This window comes from Mobula hypostoma, chromosome 8 (assembly GCF_963921235.1).
Source record: "Mobula hypostoma chromosome 8, sMobHyp1.1, whole genome shotgun sequence".
NCBI classification, from domain to species: Eukaryota; Metazoa; Chordata; class Chondrichthyes; order Myliobatiformes; family Myliobatidae; genus Mobula; species Mobula hypostoma.
In genome coordinates, this window is record NC_086104.1 from 158,643,158 (window position 1) to 158,664,098 (window position 20,941).

Sequence of the window (20,941 nt, forward strand, 5' to 3'; positions counted from 1 at the left end):
ATCACCACTACTGGGGCACAGGGAGCCGAAAGCAGCTCACCAGAGTCCTCTGGCCTGGGCCAGTGGAAGGCTGATCAGCCCTGTGGCTTCCACTTTCACCACACGACTTCGTGCATATTCTAGGTGAAGACGGCCGACTGGGGATGGGCAAGGCAGCGGCAGCCAAACCAATGGCACTGTGGTCATCTCTGAGCCTCAGAAGGGTAGGGTGAAGTTAGGCGGAGCAATAGACAGAGGCAACTCGATAGTTATGAGGACGGATAAGAGATCCTGCGGCAGCAAAAGAGATGCCAGGATAATGTGTTGCCTCCTGGGCCCATTGATGTTTCTGAGCGGTTGCAGAATATTCTTGAACGGGAGGGTGAGCAGGCAGAGGCCGTGATACATATTAGTATTGCAGAGCCCTGGGAAAATGGTCTTTCTGGAGCAGTAGTGTTTGGGTGATAACGGGTGCTTTGGAATGTGAGCTGAGCTCTTTGTTTAGTGGGAGATAAGGAGAGAAGATGCTGAAGAGAACCGGATGTAGGAATCAACCCAGTGGGGGACCGTGATTCGATGGAGCAAGGTTCTGCAGTCAACTGAGGATCAATGAATATGACTCTGGGAAGAGCTCAGCTCCAACTTGTGCACATTAGACTGTTTAATTATAATGGGTCCTTTTCATTTTTTCCCTTTCTTTTCTTTACTATGCCTTTAGTTAAGTTAACATTCATAAATATAATTCATTTAATCGTATATAGTGTGCTGTCTGTTATTTCTTGGCACTGAGTTGTAACAGGGTAGCAAATTACACAGCATTACACAAACCGGGGGTGGGTTGGGACAGCCCAGTCTCGCTGGTTTGGCGGGACTAGACTGTACATCACAGAGCCATTACAGAGACTTGGGTGTCTCGGTGGCGGGATTGGCTGCTGAGTGCTTTAGATGCTTCAAAAAGGACTGGGAGGGTGGCAAAGGAGATGGGGGTGTGGTGTTGCTAATCAGGGATAGTATCATGGCCGCAGAAAAGGAGGAATTCATGGAGGGATTTTCTACTGGGACAGTGTGGGTGGAAGTCAGAAACAGGAAGGGAGCAATAACTCAACAGGGTGTTTTTTATAGACCACTCAATAGTAACAGAGACATTGGGGAGCAGATAGGGAGGCAGATTCTGGAACGGTGCAATAATAATAGGGTTGTTGTGATGGTGATTTTAATTTGCCTAATATTGACTAATATCTCCTTAGAGCAAGGGGTTTGGATGGGGTGAAGTTTGTTAAGTGTGTTCAGGAATATGTAATGTGATGCAATATGTAGATAAACCAACTAGAGGAGAGGCTGTACTTGATCTGTTGTTGGGAAATGAACCAGGTCAGGTGTCAGATCTCTCGGTGGGAGAGCGTTTTGCAGATAATGCTCACAACTCTATCTCCTTCACCATAGTGCTGGAGAAGGATAGGAACAGACAATTTGAGAAAATACTTAATTGGGGTAGGGGGCAATATGATGCTATTAGGCAGAAACTTGGGAGCATAAGTTGCAAGCAGATATTCTCAGGGAAATGCACAGCAGAATTGTGACAAATGCTCAGGGAACATTTGCATGGTGTTCTGCATAGGTATGTTCTATTGAGCCAGGGGAAGGGTGGTAGGGTAAAAGAACCATGGTGTACAAAGGATGTAGAAAATCTAGTTAAGAAGAAAAGAAAAGCTTACGAAATGTTCAAGAAAGTAGGTACTGTTAGAGCTCTAGAAAATTGCAAGGGTGTTAGGGAGGAGCTTAAGAATGGAATTAGGAGAGCCAGAAGGGGCCATGAGAAGGCCTTGGTGAGCAGGATTAAGGAAAACTCCCAAGGCATTCTACAAGTCTGTGAAGAGGAAGAGGACGAGCCAGGTGAGAATAGGACCAATCAGGTGCAATCGTGGAAATGTGTGCATGGAGTTGGAGGAGGTAGCGGAGATACTGAATGAATCCCCCCCCCCCCACCCCCGGGTTGACTCCTACATCCGTTTCTCTTCAGTATTCACCAGGGAAAAAGACCTTGGCAATTGTGGGGATGACTTACAGTGGACTGAAACGCTTGAGCATACAGACATTAAGAAAGAGGATGTGCTGGAGCTTTTGAAAAGCATCAAGTTGGATAGGTCGCTGGGTCCAGACAAGATATACCTCAGGCTACTGTGGGAAGCGAGGGAGGAGATTGCTGAGCCTCTGGCGATGATCTTTGTATCATCAATAGGGACGGGACAAGTACTGGAGGATTGGAGGGTTGAGAATATTGTTCCCTTGTTCGAGAAAGGGAGTAGAGATAAGCCAGGAAATTATAGACCAGTGAGTCTGATTTCAGTGGTGGGCAAGTTGTTGTAGAAAATCCGGAGAAGCAGAATTTATGAGCACTTGGAGACACATAATCTGATTAGGGATAGTCAGCATGGCTTTGTCAAGGGTAGGTCGTGTTTTATGAGCCTGACAGAATTCTTTGAGGATGTAACAAAGCACATTGATAAAGGTCGAGCATTGGGTGTAGTGTATATGGATTTCAGTAGGGCATTTGATAAGGTTCCCCATGCAAGGTCCATTCAGAAATTAAGGAGGCATGGGGTCCTTTTGTGGATCCAGAATTGGCTTGCCCACAGGAGGCAAGTGTGTTTGTAGTTGGTTCGTATCCTGCATGGAGGACAGTGATCAGTGGTGTTCAGCAGGGATCTGTGCTGGGACCCCCTCATCTTTGTGATTTTCATAAATGACCTGGAAAAGGAAGTACAAGGGAGTTCTGGGTGTGTGGAATGCACTGCCGGCGATGGTGGTAGGGGCAGATACAATAGGGTCTTTTAAGAGACTCTCAGGCAGGTACAGAAGTTCTACAGAGAATGAAAACAAAACGTACATTACTTTAAAAAATCAGAAAACAGCAATCAAAATTCTTTGGACACATCATGCGAAGAGAGACATTAGAACATTTAGTTACAGCTGGAAAGCTGGAAGGAAAAGGGATCAGAGGCAGACAGAGAATGAAAATGACAGATGGAATAACATCATGGTTAGAAACAAGGGAGGCAACAACTACAATTCGGAGGGTCAGGGACCGTGATGGATGGAGAGACATGATCGCCCACGCCGAACGGCAAGGTACCTAAATGAATGAATGAAGGTAGGTACATGGTGCTTAGAAAAATAGAGGACTATGTGGCAGGGAAATTCTAGGCAGTTTCTAGAGTAGGTTATATGGTAGTCACAACATTGTGGGCTGAAGGACCTGTAATAACAATAACAATTAACCATATAACAATTACAGCACGGAAACAGGCCATCTCGGCCCTTCTAGTCTGTGCCGAACTCTTATTCTCACCTAGTCCCACCGACCTGCACTCAGCCCAAAACCCTCCATTCCTTTCCTGTCCATATAGCTATCCAATTTAACTTTAAATGACAACATCAAACCTGCCTCAACCACTTCTGCTGGAAGCTCGTTCCACACAGCTACCACTCTCTGAGTAAAGAAATTCCCCCTCATGTTACCCCTAAACTTTTGCCCTTTAACTCTCAACTCATGTCCTCTTGTTTGAATCTCCCCCACTCTCAATGGAAAAAGCCTATCCACGTCAACTCTATCTATCCTCCTCATAATTTTAAATACCTCTATCAAGTCCCCCCTCAACCTTCTACGCTCCAAAGAATAAAGACCCAACTTGTTCAACCTTTCTCTGTAACTTAGGTGATGAAACCCAGGTAACAGTCGAGTAAATCTTCTCTGTACTCTCTCAGTTTCGTTATGTGCTGTAGGTTTCTATGTTCTGTATTCTACGATCCTCCCTCTCCCAGGAACAAGGCTTTGGAGCTTCTGTTGGCGTATCTGTAGCTCTGGGTTGTTAGGGGGTGGGGTGGATCACCCCATGCCCAACCCCCCTCCTTTCGCAGCCGGGCTTGGGACTGTCCATGGCGGAGTTCCCTGACTCTGTTTCCTCTCTAATTACAGTTCACCAATCGAACGTCTATTTTCTGGACCAGGGAGACCGAGGTGAAGCGGACACCGATCTGTATCTCACCAAGCCTCACGCCAGTGGGTGTGTGTTTGCCTTCAGTATCCTGAACTCTCTGACATGTATGGTGAGTGCAACCAGTCTGACCGATAGTGAAGAAGACCCTTGGCTCGTCGGCCTTCATCAGTCAGGGCAACGAGGGTGGAAGTTGGAAAATTATGTTGCAGGTGTACGAGGTGTTGGTGTGGGTGCATTTGGAATATTGAGTTCAGTTTTGGTCAGATTCTGATTCATTTCTTTATCACAGGTACATTGAAGCATATAGTGAAATGTGCTGTTTGTATTAGCAGCCAACACAACATGTGCTGGGGGCAGCCCACAAGTGTTGGCACACACTCCAGCGCCAACATAGGATGCCCACAATGTTCATAGTCATACTTTATTGATCCTGGGGAAAATTGGTTTTCGTTACAGTTGCACCATAAATAATTAAATAATAATATGTAAGTTATGCCAGGAAATAAGTCCAGGACCAGCCTATTGGCTCAGGGTGTCTGACCCTCCAAGGGAGGAGTTGTAAAGTTTGATGGCCACAGCAGCAGAACAAACAAAACAACAACAACAAAACATGCCCCCTTCTCACCCTCCCACATACCCACTACATTGATTGGCCTAATCTCAACCAATAACAAGGTGGCCTACAGGGAAGAAGTCATCACCCTGACACCCTGACCCTGAGGTGTCAAGAAAACAACCTCTCCCTCAATGTCGCAAAAACAAAGGAGCTGGTTGTGGACTACAGAAGGAATGGAGACAGGCTAACCCCTACTGACATCAGTGGATCTGGGGTTGAGAGGGTGAACAGCTTTAAGTTCCTCAGCATCTGCATCACCGAGGACCTCACATGGTCTGTACACACCAACTGCGTGGTGAAAAAGGCACAACAGCGCCTCTTTCACCTGAGACAGTTGAGAAAGTTTGGTATGGGCCCCCAAATCCTTAGAACTTTCTACAAGGGCACAACTGAGAGCATCCTGACTGGCTGCATCACTGCCTGGTATGGGAACTGTACTTCCCTTAATTGCAGGATTCTGCAGAGAGTGGTGCGGACAGCCCAGCGCATCTGTAGTTGTGAACTTCCCATGATTCAGGACATTCACAAAGACAGGTGAGTAAAGAAGGGCCTGAAGGATCATTGAGGACCCGAGTCACCCCAACCACAATCTATTCCAGCTACTACCATCCAGGAAATGGTATCACAACATAAAGGCTGGGGCCAACAAGGTCCGGGACAACTTCTTCCACTTGGCCATCAGACTGATTAACTCCCGCTGATTTGAGTGTATTTCTATGTTACACTGACTGTTCTGTTTATTTTAAATTATTATAAATTACTGTGTTTGCACATTGCACACTTAGACGGAGATGTAAAGATTTTTGCTCCTCATGTATGTGAAGGATGTAAGAAATCAAGTCAATTCAATTCACACACACAGACAGACCTCCATCTCTAGGCCCATAGAAACATAGAAAACCTACAGCACAATACAGGCCCTTCGGCCCACAAAGCTGTGCCGAACATGTCCTTACCTTAGAACTACCTAGGCTTACCCATAGCCCTCTATTTTTCTAAGCTCCATATATCCATCCAGGAGTCTCACCTGGCAACAGAAAAGATGCCATTAAGCTTAAAAGAATGAAAAGAAATTGGGCACAGGCATCGATTATAACAGACGTTTCCATGACAAACTCTGCCATCTTCTTCAGGGATGATGCCTGGGCATATCTAGTCCGGTGGTATTTATACCCCCATTGCCCGACCCTCCTGATTGGTTAGAGCTCACCCAATAAGATTTCTGCTCTCCCACCATGTTTACAGTGAATTCCAGTTCTTACTTAGAACAAGACCTTTGTCTTTGTTAAAATTCTTTTTCTCCCATTTTATTTCAATGGCTTCCTTTACCAGGCAGTCCCAAAAGCCATTGGCATGGCACAGTAGTTTTGTGCCATTGAAATCAATCCTATGGATGTTGAGAATGCAGTGTCCTGCTACCACTGATTTGGGGAAGGAGCTGCCAGAGGAAATGGATTGGGCAGGTGTATGAACAACACTTAAAAGATACTTGGACTGGAACGTGGATTAGAGCAAGGGTTCCCAACCTGCGGTCCATGGACCCCTCAGTTAATGGTAAGGGTGGGAACCCCTGGTTTGGGGGGATTGAGCCAAACATGGGCACATTGGAGTTGTTTAGGTTGGCATGGACCAGTTGTGCCTGCGGAACTCAGACTGGCCAAGAGCAGGAGATAGATGAGACCAGGTGAAAGGGAACATAGGTGGCAGGGGAGAGGAGGGATGGAATGGAAGGGTGTCAGATCAATTCTCGGTGACACATTTCACTGTATGTTTTGATCTACATATGACAAATAAAGCTCATCTTTAAACTGTTAAACAAGGAAGGGAATTAAAATGGTGCCTTGCTTAACCTGGAACTAGGTGGTTGGGGGGGAGATGTGTGGAAGTGCGGGCTTTGCTGAAGAAGATGAAGTTGGAGTGTGAGGGATATTACGCTTCTCTTGCTCTCAGTTCAGAGGCTAGTGTGCCATGGCAAGTCCAAAGGAAGCTGGTTGCATCCCAGCCTGGTCTGGAAACACCAATGTCCAGGAATGGAAAGGTCTACAGAAAGTGGTGGACACAGCTCAGTCCATCACAGGCAAAACCCTCCCCACCATTGAGCACCATCTACAAGGAGCACTGCCACAAGAAAGCAGCATTGATCATCAAGGACCCCCACCATCCAGGCCATACTCTCTTCTCAGGGCTGCCATCGGGCAGGAGGTATAGGAGCCTCAGGACACACACCACTAGGTTTAGGAACAGTTATTACCCATGAACCATCAGGTCCCACACCACCAGGTTCAGGAACAGTTATTACCCCTCAACCATCAGGTCCCACACCACCAGGTTCAGGAACAGTTATTACCCATGAACCATCAGGTCCCACACCACCAGGTTCAGGAACAGTTATTACCCCTCAACCATCAGGTCCCACACCACCAGGTTCAGGAACAGTTATTACCCCTCAACCATCAAGTCCCACACCACCAGGTTCAGGAATGGTTATTACACTACAACCATCAGGTCCCACACCACCAGGTTCAGGAACAGTTATTACCCCTCAACCATCAGGTCCCACACCACCAGGTTCAGGAACAGTTATTACCCCTCAACCATCAGGTCCCACACCACCAGGTTCAGGAGCAGTTATTACCCTACAACCATCAGGTCCCACACCACCAGGTTCAGGAACAGTTATTACCCCTCAACCATCAGTTCCCACACCACCAGGTTCAGGAACAGTTATTACCCATGAACCATCAGGTCCCACACCACCAGGTTCAGGAACAGTTATTACCCCTCAACCATCAGGTCCCACACCACCAGGTTCAGGAACAGTTATTACCCCTCAACCATCAAGTCCCACACCACCAGGTTCAGGAATGGTTATTACCCGTCAACCATCAGGTCCCACACCACCAGGTTCAGGAACAGTTATTACCCCTCAACCATCAGGTCCCACACCAGCAGGTTCAGGAACAGTTATTACCCCTCAACCATCAGGTCCCACACCACCAGGTTCAGGAATGGTTATTACACTACAACCATCAGGTCCCACACCACCAGGTTCAGGAACAGTTATTACCCCTCAACCATCAGGTCCCACACCACCAGGTTCAGGAACAGTTATTACCCCTCAATCATCAGGTCCCACACCACCAGGTTCAGGAGCTGTTATTACCCTACAACCATCAGGTCCCACACCACCAGGTTCAGGAACAGTTATTACCCCTCAACCATCAGGTCCCACACCACCAGGTTCAGGAACAGTTATTACCCCTCAACCATCAGGTCCCACAACACCAGGTTCAGGAACAGTTATTACCCCTCAACCATCAGGTCCCACACCACCAGGTTCAGGAACAGTTATTACCCCTCAACCATCAAGTCCCACACCACCAGGTTCAGGAATGGTTATTACCCGTCAACCATCAGGTCCCACACCACCAGGTTCAGGAACAGTTATTACCCCTCAACCATCAGGTCCCACACCAGCAGGTTCAGGAACAGTTATTACCCCTCAACCATCAGGTCCCACACCACCAGGTTCAGGAATGGTTATTACACTACAACCATCAGGTCCCACACCACCAGGTTCAGGAACAGTTATTACCCCTCAACCATCAGGTCCCACACCACCAGGTTCAGGAACAGTTATTACCCCTCAATCATCAGGTCCCACACCACCAGGTTCAGGAGCTGTTATTACCCTACAACCATCAGGTCCCACACCACCAGGTTCAGGAACAGTTATTACCCCTCAACCATCAGGTCCCACACCACCAGGTTCAGGAACAGTTATTACCCATGAACCATCAGGTCCCACAACACCAGGTTCAGGAACAGTTATTACCCCTCAACCATCAGGTCCCACACCACCAGGTTCAGGAACAGTTATTACCCCTCAACCATCAAGTCCCACACCACCAGGTTCAGGAATGGTTATTACCCGTCAACCATCAGGTCCCACACCACCAGGTTCAGGAACAGTTATTACCCCTCAACCATCAGGTCCCACACCAGCAGGTTCAGGAACAGTTATTACCCCTCAACCATCAGGTCCCACACCACCAGGTTCAGGAATGGTTATTACACTACAACCATCAGGTCCCACACCACCAGGTTCAGGAACAGTTATTACCCCTCAACCATCAGGTCCCACACCACCAGGTTCAGGAACAGTTATTACCCCTCAACCATCAGGTCCCACACCACCAGGTTCAGGAGCAGTTATTACTCCTCAACCATCAGGTCCCACACCACCAGGTTCAGGAACAGTTATTACCCCTCAACCATCAGGTCCCACACCACCAGGTTCAGGAACAGTTATTACCCCTCAACCATCAGGCTCCTGAACCAGTGTGGATAACTTCACTCACCTGAACTCTGAACTGACTCCACAACCTACAGACTCATGTTCAAGGACTCTACTACTTATGTTCGCAGTCTTATTATCTATTAATTTGTCTGCCTATCTAATTATTTGTTTTTTGTTTGTGTTTGCACAATTTGTTTTCTTTTGCATATTGGCTGTTCGTCAGTCTTTGTGTGGAGTTTTTCATTGATTCCATTGTATTTATTTGTTCGGCAAGAAATTGAATCTCCAGGTAGTCAGTATATAGAAACATAGAAACATAGAAAATAGGTGCAGGAGTAGGCCATTCAGCCCTTCGAGCCTGCACCGCCATTTATTATGATCATGGCTGATCATCCAACTCAGAACCCCGCCCCAGCCTTCCCTCCATACCCCCTGACCCCTGTAGCCACAAGGGCCATATCTAACTCCCTCTTAAACATAGCCAATGAACTGGCCTCAACAGTTTGCTGTGGCAGAGAATTCCACAGATTCACCACTCTCTGTGTGAAGAAGTTTTTCCTAATCTCGGTCCTAAAAGGCTTCCCCTCTATCCTCAAACTGTGACCCCTCGTTCTGGACTTCCCCAACATCGGGAACAATCTTCATGCATCTAGCCTGTCCAATCCCTTTAGGATCTTATACGTTTCAATCAGATCCCCCCTCAATCTTCTAAATTCCAACGAGTACAAGCCCAGTTCATCCAGTCTTTCTTCATATGAAAGTCCTGCCATCCCAGGAATCAATCTAGTGAACCTTCTTTGTACTCCCTCTATGGCAAAGATGTCTTTCCTCAGATTAGGGGACCAAAACTGCACACAATACTCTAGGTGTGGTCTCACCAAGGCCTTGTACAACTGCAGTAGTACCTCCCTGCTCCTGTACTCGAATCCTCTCGCTATAAATGCCAGCATACCATTCGCCTTTTTCACCGCCTACTGTACCTGCATGCCCACTTTCAATGACTGGTGTATAATGACACCCAGGTCTCGTTGCACCTCCCCTTTTCCTAATCGGCCACCATTCAGATAATAATCTGTTTTCCTATTTTTGCCACCAAAGTGGATAACTTCACATTTATCCACATTAAATTGCATCTGCCATGAGTTTGCCCACTCACCCAACCTATCCAAGTCACCCTGCATCCTCTTAGCATCCTCCTCACTGCTAACACTGCCGCCAAGCTTCGTGTCATCCGCAAACTTGGAGATGCTGCATTTAATTCCCTCATCCAAGTCATTAATATATATTGTAAACAACTGGGGTCCCAGCACTGAGCCTTGCGGTACCCCACTAGTCACCGCCTGCCATTCTGAAAAGGTCCCGTTTATTCCCACTCTTTGCTTCCTGTCTGCTAACCAATTCTCCACCCACACCAATACCTTACCCCCAATACCGTGTGCTTTAAGTTTGCACACTAATCTCCTATGTGGGACCTTGTCAAAAGCCTTTTGAAAATCCAAATATACCACATCCACTGGTTCTCCCCTATCCACTCTACTAGTTACATCCTCAAAAAATTCTATGAGATTCGTCAGACATGATTTTCCTTTCACAAATCCATGCTGACTTTGTCCGATCATTTCTCCGCTTTCCAAATGTGCTGTTATCACATCCTTGCTAACTGACTCCAGCAGTTTCCCCACCACCGACATTAGGCTAACCGGTCTACAATTCCCCGGTTTCTCTCTCCCTCCTTTTTTAAAAATTGGGGTTACATTAGCCACCCTCCAATCCTCAGGAACTAGTCCAGAATCTAACGAGTTTTGAAAAATTATCACTAATGCATCCACTATTTCTTGGGCTACTTCCTTAAGCACTCTAGGATGCAGACCATCTGGCCCTGGGGATTTATCTGCCTTCAATACCTTCAATTTACCTAACACCACTTCCCTACTAACATGTATTTCACTCAGTTCCTCCATCTCACTGGACCCTCTGTCCCTTACTATTTCTGGAAGATTATTTATGTCCTCCTTAGTGAAGACAGAACCAAAGTAATTATTCAATTGGTCTGCCATGTCCTTGCTCCCCATAATCAATTCACCTGTTTCTGTCTGCAGGGGACCTACATTTGTCTTTACCAGTCTTTTCCTTTTTACATATCTATAAAAGCTTTTACAGTCCGTTTTTATGTTCTCTGCCAGTTTTCTCTCATAATCTTTTTTCCCCTTCCTAATTAAGCCCTTTGTCCTCCTCTGCTGAACTGTGAATTCCTCCCAGTCCTCAGGTGAGCCACTTTCTCTGGCTAATTTGTATGCTACTTCTTTGGAATTGATACTATCCCTAATTTCTCTTGTCAGCCACGGGTGCACTATCTTCCTTGATTTATTCTTTTGCGAAACTGGGATGAACAATTGTTGTAGTTCATCCATGCAACCTTTAAATGCTTGCCATTGCATATCCACCGTCAATCCTTTAAGTGTCATTTGCCAGTCTATCTTAGCTAATTCACGTCTCATACCTTCAAAGTTCCCCTTCTTTAAGTTCAGAACCTTTGTTTCTGAATTAACTGTGTCACTCTCCATATTAATGAAGAATTCCACCATATTATGGTCACTCTTACCCAAGGGGCCTCTCACGACAAGATCGCTAATTAACCCTTCCTCATTGCTCAAAACCCAGTCCAGAATAGCCTGCTCTCTAGTTGGTTCCTCGACATGTTGGTTCAAAAAACCATCCCGCATACATTCCAAGAAATCCTCTTCCTCAGCACCTTTACCAATTTGGTTCACCCAGTCTACATGTAGATTGAAGTCACCCATTATAACTGCTGTTCCTTTATTGCACACATTTCTAATTTCCTGTTTAATACCATCTCCGACCTCACTACTACTGTTAGGTGGCCTGTACACAACTCCCACCAGCGTCTTCTGCCCCTCAGTGTTACGCAGCTCTACCCATATCGATTCCACATCTTCACGGCTTATGTCCTTCCTTTCTATTGCGTTAATCTCTTCTTTAACCAGCAACGCCACCCCACCTCCCCTTCCTTCATGTCTATCCCTCCTGAATATTGAATATCCCTGAACGTTGAGCTCCCATCCCTGGTCACCCTGGAGCCATGTCTCTGTGATCCCAACTATATCATAATCATTAATAACAATCTGCACTTTCAATTCATCCACCTTATTACGAATGCTCCTTGCATTGACACATAAAGCCTTCAGGTGCTCTTTTACAACTCTCTTAGCCCTTGTACAATTATGTTGAAAAGTGGCCCTTTTTAATGCTTGCCCTGGATTTGTCGGCCTGCCACTTTTACTTTTCTCCTTTGTACTTTTTGCTTCTATGCTCACTTTACACCCCTCTGTCTCTCTGCACTGGTTCCCATCCCTCTGTTGTGAACTAACCTCCTCACACCTAGCCTCTTTAATTTGATTCCCACCCCCCAACCATTCTAGTTTAAAGTCACCTCAGTAGCCCCCGCTAATCTCCCTGCCAGGATATTGGTCCCCCTAGGATTCAAGTGTAACCCGTCCTTTTTGTACAGGTCACGCCTGCGCCAAAAGAGGTCCCAATGATCCAAAAACTTGAATCCCTGCCCCCTGCTCCAATCCCTCAGCCACGCATTTATCCTCCACCTCATCGCATTCCTACTCTCACTGTCGCGTGGCACAGGCAGTAATCCCGAGATTACTACCTTTGCGGTCCTTTTTCTCAACTCCCTTCCTAGCTCCCTATATTCTCCTTTCAGGACCTCATCCCTTTTCCTACCTATGTCATTGGTACCTATATGTACCACGACCTCTGGCTCCTCACCCTCCCACTTCAGGATATCTTGGACACGATCAGAAATATCCCGGACCCTGGCACCAGGGAGGCAAACTACCATCCGGGTCTCTGGACTGCGTCCACAGAATCGCCTATCTGACCCCCTTACTATCGAGTCCCCTATCACAACTGCCCTCCTCTTCCTTGCCCTACCCTTCTGAGCTACAGGGCCAGACTCTGTGCCAGAGGCACGGCCACTGTCGCTTCCCCCGGGTAAGCTGTCCCCCCCAACAGTACTCAAACAGGAGTACCTGTTGTTAAGGGGCACAGCCACCGGGGTACTCCCCATCACCTGACTTTTCCCCTTCCCCCTCCTAACCGTGACCCACTTGTCTGCCTCCCGTGGCCCCGGCGTGACCACCTGCCTTCCACTCCTCTCTATCACCTCCTCGCTCTCCCTGACCAGACGAAGGTCATCGAGCTGCAGCTCCAGTTCCGTAACACGGTCCCTTAGGAGCTGCATCTCGATGCACTTGGCGCAGATGTAGACGTCCGGGAGGCTTGGAGACTCCAGGGCCTCCCACATCCAACACCGAGAACAGCAAACTGCCCTCACAGTCATAATGCCCCTCTCCTCAAATAGCAACAGAAAATGAATGTCAAACCTTCCTCGCCTCGCCCGCTTCCGCCTAAGCCCGGTGAGCCGAAGCCCTTAAGTCTTCACTCTGCTCCCGGCTCACTCTGCAGCCCGCAAACTACGCTGCCCGCTCTATGAGGCTTTGTTCCTTTGAAATCTGCCGCGCTGCACTGCCCGACGTCACACGCCTGCGCAGTCCCGCCTCTCAGAAAGCCGTTGGAGAAAAAAAAATAACGAAAATTTCAAAAATCTCTTTCTCGGCACTCCCACTCAGACTCTCAGACTCCTTCTTCGTATGGTGACATACTTTGATAATGAAGAGTAACGCATGCACATTGATGCCCAGCATCTGCAGAATCTCTTGCGTTTGTGTCTTTGATAATAAATTTACTTTGAGCTTTGAGCTCTTGATCTCTGCCTCTTTCTACAGACGTACTTCAATGACAATATTCTGCTGCTGATCCGCACCCTGGTGACAGGAGGCGCCTCCCCAGAGCTCGATGAGCAGCTGGCTGATGAGGACGCACTGAGGGGCAGTATCAATGCCCAGGACAACATGGACCAGAGGAACCGCTGCAAGCTGGCTTGTATCACCATGTGCGACAGGCGCTTTGAGGAGTTTGCGGTGGGTCACGTTGTGTTCTGATGTTATTCATCCAAAATCAGGAAAGAGGAACAAAACTTGACTCGCAGTCATTTTGTTAAGTTAGTAGAACAAAAAAATGGAATAGTGGACAGTGATAGAGGTCTAGTAATTGAAGAGAGAGAACAGCAAAAAGATGGCACCAGTGCACGGTGAGCTCCTTTCATACCCATTGATAAGAAACATCCCATTCAAATGTATAAATAAGAGTCAACCAATCAGAAAGCCCCTATTCAAATAATGCAGCACTGGTGAAATTTCCAGAGCTTTCCAGAATCATACAGGTGTAACTATTCGGGGATATATTGAACATCTGTGTAAACATATTGTGACCAATAGGGGACACACTGAACAAGTGCACATACACACTGCGACCACTAGGAGGCATACTAAACAGTTACAAGTATATAAGAACTCAATGTTTGGATGGAGACTTAAGCACTGTGCCAATTCGGAAAGGTTGGTTACAGGCCAATTCGTGGTAGCAAGGTCCAGGCACCGGAACGTTCCAAAGCGTTCCAGAGTGTGAACCTGACCTTTGGACGGAGACTTCAGCAGGGTTAAATTAGGAAGATTGGGATACAGGCCAAATCGAGGCGGTTTTGTGCTGGCCTCAGAGCGTATCGAGGCAATTGAACCCAATGTTTGAATGTCAGTTTAGGCGCCAGGACAGATTGAGAAGGTCGGGGTGTTGGGGCCTAAGGTGAGGAATGGGCCTATTCGGATCGCTGCTCCATGAGACGCTGTAACGCTGAACTATGGGACTTACTTCATGGACTTAAGTTCAGAATTCTATTTACTCGCTGTTACTGTTTTTCCTCTCTGCTCTCCGGGTGTTCAACAGTCTTTTTTTAACGGGTTCTTTTTGGTTTCTTTGCTTATGGCAGCCTGCTAGGAGACAAACCTCAAGGTTGTATGATGTATGCATACTTTAATATTAGAAGTTCTTTGGACTTTAAAATACAACCAGTCAAGCTGTGTTCATCTGCCAAGAAATAATACTTCAACAGTCTAATCCGACTGTCACCTGGTGTATGAGGGGTGGGGGCTGGAGGAGGAGAGGAGGTGAGCAGTTCAGAATGGAGGGGGAGGGGTTTGGAGTGGAGGAAAGGGGTGGGCAGTAGAGGAGGAGAGGTAGGGAGTGGAGGGAGTGGTTCAGAGTGGAGTAGAAGGGGTGGGGAGTGGAGAAAGAGGGGAGGGAAGGGGGAGTGGAAGGGGAGAGGTAGGGAGTGGAAGAGGGGGTGGGGAGTGGAGGAGGGGTCTGGGGAGGGGAGGGGTTCAGTGGAGGGGGAGTGGTGGGGAGGGGAGGGGAGATGTGGGGAGTGGAGAGGGAGGCATGGCCTCTTATGGGTATTGTTCATGTTTTGCAAGTGCTCCTGAGTGTGAATTCAACTGGGGAAGTCAGAGGTCTGTTGTCTGCCAGTCTGCTGGAGGCCCAGAAGCCTGTCCTGGGTTTGGAGGATTGTCTGTGTGTGAGAGGGAGGGAGAAACGGGGTTTGTTTTGTTGCTTGCTCTGTTTTGTGTTGTTCTGATGAACATTGTGGGCACGCTGTGTTGGCACCGGGTGTGTGGCAGCCTCCAGCACACCCTCGGGTACGTTGGTTGTTAACACACAGGACACTTTTCAATGTCCGTGTGGTAAATGGAACGGATCTGAACCTGAACGTTAATCTGGTGACGCGGAGGTCGGAGGAGTTGTGGATAGTCTAGAAGGTTGTTGTAGGTTACAATGGGGGGCAGAGTCGGGCTGAGAAGAGGCAGATGGAGTTCAATCTGGAGAAGTGTGAAGTGGTTCATTTTGGGAGGCTGACCTTGAAGACTGAGTGGTTAATGGCAGGATTCTCAGCAGTGTGGAGGCCAGAGGGATCTTTGGGACCACGTCCATAGATTAGGGACATTTAGAGACTCTTGGACAGGAACATGGGGTATAGATAGGGTAAATGCAAGCAGGCTTTTTCCACTGAACCACAGATCATGGGTTAAGGGCAAAAGCTGGAAAGTTTAAGGGGAGCATGAGGGAAAACTTCTTCATTCAGAGAGTGGTGAGAGTGGAGCGAGCTGCCAGCACGAGTGATGGGTGCGAGTTTGATTTCAACATTTAGTACATGGATTTTGGGGTATGGTCCAGGTGCAGGTCAATAGACTAGGCAGTTTAAATGGTTCAGCACAGGCTAGATGGGCTGAAGGGCCTGTTTCTGTGCTGTAGTTTTCCATGACTCTATAATTCCATGGATGAAAGAGAACTGGAAAGGAATGTGGCAAGGAAGGGTTAGGTTGACCTTAGAGTATGTTAAAAGATTGGCATAACATTTGGAGGGAAGGGAAATGTTCCTAAAACATTGACTGGCTGAGTGTCTTCAGGCTCCTGTACCTCCTCCCTGATGGTAGTAATGAGAAGAGGGCCTGTCCTGGGTGATGATGGATGCTGCTGTCTTGAGGTGCCACCTTTTGAAGATGTTCTCGATGCTGGGGAGGCCATTGCCCATGATAGAACTGGCTGAGTCTGCAAACGTCTGCAGCTTTTTCCAGTCCTGTGCATTCAAGAACCTTTTGCGTTTATTGTTTGGGCCTTGCCCTGGGCAGATGTAGAGGGGGTGACGGAGGGGTTGAGTCAATGGGTATGGCTGTGGGCAGAGGGGATGGAGGTACAGCCCCTGGCGTGAGTTATCTGTCAGGAAGCAGCAGATCTACTTGTCCCTAATGGCCACCTCTGTCCCCCCCAGCATGGTGGAAAGTATGGAGACCTGTTCTGCAAAGCTCTGCTCCAGTACGGGATCCTCTGCTTTGGTATATTTCGACTGCAAGACCCAGGCAAACTGTCAAAGAAACGGTAAGTCCCCCTGTACACCGGCTCTGTCTGAGCTCAGTCGCACTGGCCACACCGACAGCCCCTGAAACCCTGTAACAGCTGGCAGGGCACCCGGCCCCTCGATCTTTCTTTCCCCACTCTGTACCTGCTGACTAAACAGCTGCCAGATGTGTCGTTTGGGTGCTTTGGGGGACGGGCAAGAATGTTTTGGATGTCCTCTGCCCCAGAGCTTAAAGATAAAAATCTTTAAGGTTCGCCTTATCTGTCCCATTGAAATGTGTTGTTTGTGTCAATGACCAGCACAGCCCGAGGATACGCTGGGGGCAGCCCACAAGTGTCACTGTGCTTCCAGCGCCAACGTAGCATGCCCACAACTGACTGACCCTAACCCATACGACATGGCGTGTGGGAGGAAACCAGAGCACCCGGAGGAAACCCACAGACTGTGACAGGAATTCAACCAGGTGGCTGGCACTGTGAAGCATTATGCTAGCCACTGTGCCATCCAGTCCACCAGCTGCCTTAAACCTGAGTCCCTGTCTACAGGTCTCTGTGCCCAGTGAAATAGTTCAACCGCATTTACTTTTCCTCTGAATCTTCCCTGCATCATTACTGGTTTAATGTCATCTTTCTACAGCAGGTCAATCAGAGGGGCCAGTGCCAGTAGGATAGCACAATGTTGTCCAGTACCAATGGGATAGCACATCGCTTTCCAGTGCCAGTGGGATAGCACAACACTGTCCAGTGCCAGCCGGATAGCACAACGCTTTCCAGTGCCAGTAGGATAGCACAACACTGTCCAGTGCCAGCCGGATAGCACAACGCTGTCCAGTGCCAGTGGGATAGCACAACGCTTTTCAGTGCCAGTGGGATAGCACAACACTGTCCAGTGCCAGCCGGATAGCACAACGCTGTCCAGTGCCAGTGGGATAGTACAACGCTTTTCAGTGCCAGTGGGATAGCACAACACTGTCCAGTGCCAGCCGGATAGCACAACGCTGTCCAGTGCCAGTGGGATAGCACAACACTTTTCAGTGCCAGTGGGATAGCACAACACTGTCCAGTGCCAGCCGGATAGCACCGCGCCGTCCAGTGCCAACGGGGTAGCACAACGCTTTCCAGTGCCAGTGGGATAGCACAACGCTGACCAGTGCCAGTGGGATAGCACAACGCTGCCCAGTGCCAGTGGGGTAGCACAGCGCTGTCCAGTGCCAGCAGGGTAACACAACACGTTCCAGTGCCAGTGGGGTAGCACAACACTTTCCAGTGCCAGCAATCAGGGTTCAATTCCCACTGCAGTCCGTAAAGAGATGGGTAGCGGGGTGGAGATGTACCTTAACCAAAGGAGGTGTGAGGTGCTCCTTCCCTCCGCTAGCCTGCAGGTCACCCTCAGGCAAGGTGTAGCACCTGCTTACCCCCTCCCACCCCGATCATGGTGACATGAAGCCACGAGAGCAGGTGGTGGATGGTCGTACGAGCAGCTGGTGCAGATCACAAGTCCTGGTTATGTGACCACTGACACCAGACATACAGTCTCTGAAGAGTATTGATAATGGCTGGGACACTGCCCAGAAGAAGGCAATGGCGATGTAGAAAAATTTGCCAAGAACAATCATGGTCACCATGATTGTCTATGTTATACAACACAGCACAATAATGATGATGATGTCTGTAAAAGTTTGTACGTTCTCCCCGTGACCACATGGATTTGCTCCGGGTGCTCCAGTTCCCTCCCACGCTCCAAAGGCTTGCGAGTTAGAGTTAGTAAATTGTGGGCATGATTTGTTGGCGTCGGAGGTGTAGCAACACTTAGAGTCATAGAACATAGAACATAGAATAGTACAGCACATTTCAGGCCCTTCGGCCCACAATGTTGTGCCTCCCCTCAAACCCTGCCTCCCATATAACCCCCCACCTTAAATTCCTCCATATACCTGTCTAGTAATCTTTTAAATTTCATGCAGTGTTGGTCATTGGCACAAACGACGCATTTCCCTGTATGTTTCAATGCACGTGTGACAAATATAACGAATCTTCAAGTGCAGTCTCAGTGATATCCTGCACAGCTGTACCATGTCGTTCCGACTGCTGCTCTGAACCTGTTGTACTTTGCTCTAGGTTTGTCATTACAAATCCTTCGTCTTGCTTTGAGCTGACCGAGTCGGACTTCATCATGTGTACTGTGCCCTTCTACGACACTCAGACCATAACCAGCAACATCTCCTCCCGAATGAACTACCTGTCCAGGTTCATCCCACTTCACACAGTATCCAGGCAGTCCTCCCTTAGCATGAGGACTGACTACGATGCTTATAGCCGTGACTACACTGAGCTGGCAAGGCAGGAGGCGGACAGGGGCAGGGAGCGGGTGGGGAGGGGAGGTGCGGTCAGGACTGCAAAGCCCAGGAAGCGGAGATACTTTGAGAACTCGACATTGAAGACGCTGAGGAAAATACTGAAACCCACCATTACGCAAAGGGCTTCCCAGGGGAGGAAGAGGAGGTCCTCGCCGTTCATTACAGTCCGTCACTACAGCGTAGACACAGATGCTGGCAAGGAAAGTCAATCCTTGAGATCTTCCACCGAGGTTGAAGTCAATATCATAATGGATGAAGGGATGGAGTCCACAAATCCTGATGCCGAAGGTCAAGCTGCAGCTCTGAAAACCACCGGGACAGCTGTGGATACAGTTCCAGAAATCAGTGTGCCACCTGTAGTCACAACAACCGGTTTTGCTGTAGCTGCAATGCCCGAGCCCAGTGCACAGCCTCTGGGCACAACACCCAGACCTAGTGCACAGCCTGTGGGCACAACACCTGGACCCAGTGCACAGCCTGTGGGCACAACACCTGGGCCCAGTGCACAGCCTGTGGGTACAACAACCGGACCCAGTGCACAGCCTGTGGGCACAACACCTGGACCCAGTGCACAGCCTGTGGGCACAACAGCCAGACCCAGTGCACAGCCTGTGGGCACAACACCTGGGCCCAGTGCACAGCCTGTGGGTACAACAACCGGACCCAGTGCACAGCCTGTGGGCACAACACCTGGGCCCAGTGCACAGCCTGTGGGTACAACAGCCGGACCCAGTGCACAACCTGTGGGCACAACACCTGGACCCAGTGCACAGCCTGCGGCTACAACAGCTGGACCCAGTGCACCGCCTGTGGCTACAACAGCCGGACCCAGTGCACAACCTGTGGGCACAACACCCGGACCCAGTGCACTGCCTACAGCCACAACACCCGGACCCAGTGCACAACCTGTAGGCACAACACCCGGACCCAGTGCACAGCCTGCGGGCACAACACCCGGACCCAGTGCACTGCCTACAGCCACAACACCCGGACCCAGTGCACAACCTGTAGGCACAACACCTGGACCCAGTGCACAACCTGTAGCCACAACACCCGAACCCAGTTCACAACTTGTAGCCACAACACCCGGGCCCAGTGCGCTGCCTGTAACCACAGCACTGCAGCCCAGTGTGGGGAGCAAGGACATACAGCCAGAGCAAAGGCCCAAACTTGGTGGGGGCCCGGAATGATTTGTTTATTGCCATACAGATTTGCAGACAGGCTCTGTATTCCTTGGACATTTATTTTTAATAAATCAATATGGTTTAAGATTCAAGATTGCTTAATGTCATTTCCAGTGCACAAGTGTAAAGGAAAACAAAATAACCGTTACTCCGGATCTGATGCACAATAATAATAAAAAAACACAATAATTATAAATACATAAGATAGCTTCTCTGCATATTGAATGTCCGTACAGTGACGCTAGGCACAGGAGTGTCTGTACATAAGGTGATGTAGTAGTGGTGGTTGGGGTGTGGAGGGGTGGGTTACTGGGTGGAGGGGTTGACCAGCCTCACTGCTTGGGGAAAGTAACTGATTTTGAGTCTGGTGGTCCTGGTGTGGATGCTACGTAGCCTCCTCCCTGATGGGAGTGGGACAAACTGTCTGTGTGCAGGGTGGGTGGGATCCTTCATGATATTACTGGACCTTTTCCAACATTTACAGTATTACTGAAATTTACTGGGGTTGTTGGCATCCTTCTGTCTCATAAGATGGTAGTAGCACACGGGAAAATTCAGATCGTGGTGGTGTACTTCCTAGAGTGACTGAGGAGTCCCTCTCCGGAAGACAATCTCTTCCACACTGGCTGCAGGTGAAGGAAGATGGGCATCTGGTTGGAGCGGCCCTC

The 20,941-nt window shown here is 48.7% G+C and overlaps 1 protein-coding gene and 1 long non-coding RNA gene across 2 annotated transcripts in view; both read left to right on the top strand.

Annotated features, from left to right (window-relative positions):
- Nucleotides 1-13,926, top strand: part of LOC134351231 (calcium-activated potassium channel subunit alpha-1-like) — a 111,956-nt gene extending 98,030 nt beyond the window's left edge. Inside the window, exons 24-25 of the mRNA XM_063057336.1 lie at nucleotides 3,956-4,086; nucleotides 13,711-13,926. Of these exons, the coding sequence (XP_062913406.1) occupies nucleotides 3,956-4,086; nucleotides 13,711-13,926 (347 nt within the window). The remainder of the gene's footprint in view (nucleotides 1-3,955; nucleotides 4,087-13,710) is intronic.
- A 528-nt stretch (nucleotides 13,927-14,454) lies between these two features.
- LOC134350307 (uncharacterized) lies at nucleotides 14,455-19,087 on the top strand. Its single transcript, XR_010018866.1, has 3 exons — nucleotides 14,455-14,626; nucleotides 16,647-16,753; nucleotides 18,851-19,087. It is a non-coding gene; the product is annotated as an uncharacterized LOC134350307 (long non-coding RNA).
- The last annotated feature ends 1,854 nt before the right edge of the window (nucleotides 19,088-20,941 follow it).